At 39.0% G+C, this 2,453-nt stretch overlaps 1 protein-coding gene across 1 annotated transcript in view; it reads left to right on the top strand.

Moving 5' to 3' along the window:
• LOC119838052 (copper-transporting ATPase 2-like) overlaps positions 1 to 2,453 on the top strand; it is a 49,350-nt gene that overhangs the window by 39,693 nt on the left and 7,204 nt on the right. Inside the window, 4 exon segments of the mRNA XM_038363859.1 lie at positions 5 to 20; positions 403 to 574; positions 1,016 to 1,142; positions 2,419 to 2,452. Of these exon segments, the coding sequence (XP_038219787.1) occupies positions 5 to 20; positions 403 to 574; positions 1,016 to 1,142; positions 2,419 to 2,452 (349 nt within the window).

Raw genomic sequence — 2,453 nt, 5'->3', positions numbered from 1 at the left:
GGAGCACCCGCTCGCCTCCGGTGAGAGGGGGGGGGGACACTAGCCACTAACTAACCTTTAGTATCCGTAGATTCGAAATGTATAGACCATCCTAGCCGCATCCGCGTCAACTTGGTCACCTTCTCATTTATTTACTTGATCATGTATCCGCTGATTGACTTACTTAAGTTATTGACCTCGGACACTTGCACATCACTTATGTTAGTTATATATGTAAAAAAATTTGATTTTGTCATTCATGTGAAGCTCATTTCGATAATTTTATTATCTGAATATTTTATTTATTTTATTTATTTATTAGCTAATACATTATTGCAACAGTGGATTGTGGCTCTTATTATTTTTTATTTTATTTGTAAATTTTGTTATGTGTATAAATGTGTGACAAACTCGTACCCGCAGCGATAGTGCAGTGGTGCACGGCGGTGCTGGGCGAGGAGGCGCGCGCGCACTGCCGCAGCTTCACGGCGGCGCCGGGCTGCGGCCTGCGCGCGCGCCTCGCGCTGCGCCCCCCGCACCCCGCACACCCCGCACACCCCGCACCCGCGCCGCTCTGCCACCCGCCCGCCGGCAGGTGAGCGCTCGCGCAGACACACACATAAAAAACATAGGAACTTTGTTTTATACTATGTTATGATATAGTTTTACATATCTCTTCACTTCTATGATATTAAATCATTGATATAAAAATTCGACGCGTTGACGCACTCGACGTTTCAAAAGCGTTCGTTTGCAATCAGTGCATCTCAAAACAGTTCATTTTATAAAAAAAACTCTAAGTCGAACGCATAAGGTTAAATTTTGAAAAAAAACATGCTTTATGCATATCTATTACTTGGTAAGAACTTATTGGTAAGTGTTTAACACTTTCGAATGTTGCTATTATATGAGACTAGGCATTTTAAATTTCGTATCTATAATATGGTTAATGGACTTTTAAAATATTTGTAAGTCTGGTACACAGCAAGCTTTTCTCTTAAAATCGAAAATTGAAACTAATCTAACGATGGTCTAGGGAGACATCGTCGTTCCAGCTGCACGGGGTGCCAGTGGACATCATAGAGGGCGAGGGAGATTCCGCGCTCAGCTCTGCGCAGGCGGCGCATCGCCTCAACGCCATCATACGGACGGATAGCGATCAGGTTGGTGGTAGAGATGGTGAATAGGTTGGTGGTAATGATGAAGATGAGGTTAGTGATAGTGGAAGTGGTAGTGACAAAATTAGTGATCAGGTTAGTGATAATCATGGTAGATGGGTTAGTGATAATAATAGAGACGACGTTAGCTATAGTGGTAGTGACTTAATCAGTGATGTAAGTAGTGATAAGGTTAGTGACAAATGTGATGACCAAGTTAGTGGTAATGATAGCGATCATTGTAAAAATATGTTACTTTAACATATTATTTAAGTTAGGTGAAGCGTTTCTGAATCGTCAAATAAATAATAAAATTATATCACAGGTTGTAAAAGCAGTTTCTACAGATAATTTGTGGGAAGAAATTGTAGTTGTTCTTATAGGTAATAATTTTTTTTTTTCAAACATATTCAAATCAAATCAAAATACTTTATTATGTACCAAGTCATACAGAAATAAATTCTATAAATATATATCAACTCTATAAAAGCATAATATTGATAAAAAAAATTATAAATAAGCCAAAGAACTATCCAATGATATTTTTATTTTATTTTAGTAAGTAACTAACCATTTAATTTTAGTTTTATAGCATTGAAATGCTTTATAAATGAGAAATTTTGAAAGAATAGAAAAAATTCGATCACGAGGCAGGATTCGAACCTGCGTTTCTTGCCTAACGGGTGGCCGAGAGGCTAGGCGTTGCTACGGTTAGGCAAGAAACGCAGGTTCGAATCCTGCCTCGTGATCGAATTTTTTCTATTCTTTCAAAATTTCTCAAGTAACTAACCAGTTTAATATGAGTAAAAAAGCATTGTTTATTTCATCAAGGTTTGTCTCATGTCATCTACCTTTGAAATCAATGAACAAATGTTTTGCAATTGGATCATCTAATGATGGGTAAATCGCTATTATAAATTTCAAATAAAAGGGGCCTAAAATAGATCCCTGTGGAATACCAATACATGCCTTCTAAGAACGGCTGACCAGATTTGTGGATTTCGGTGTATTAGATTTCTCCTCTGATGTCCTCGGTCTTTGCATTAAGATAAAAACTTAAAGACAAGAAAAAGCGCTGCCAGTTTGATGTAAAAAAACTACTTACCTCATAAATCCATGCAATTATTGTATTGTCACCGATCCTTGACAAATGTACAGACTTTGAATTAAACCGCTCCACTCAAGTGGATGAAAATCGAGTCCAAACCAGTCGACAACACTGACACGCAAGCAAACAGACACACCCTCGGAGCTAGTACAACGGTCAGCTGACCGCCGGCAGGAGGTGGAGCAGCTGGTGCTGATCGGCAACCGGGA

This window comes from Zerene cesonia, unplaced genomic scaffold (genome assembly GCF_012273895.1).
Source record: "Zerene cesonia ecotype Mississippi unplaced genomic scaffold, Zerene_cesonia_1.1 Zces_u001, whole genome shotgun sequence".
Taxonomy (NCBI): Eukaryota; Metazoa; Arthropoda; class Insecta; order Lepidoptera; family Pieridae; genus Zerene; species Zerene cesonia.
This window is presented reverse-complemented; position numbering and strand designations above follow the sequence as displayed.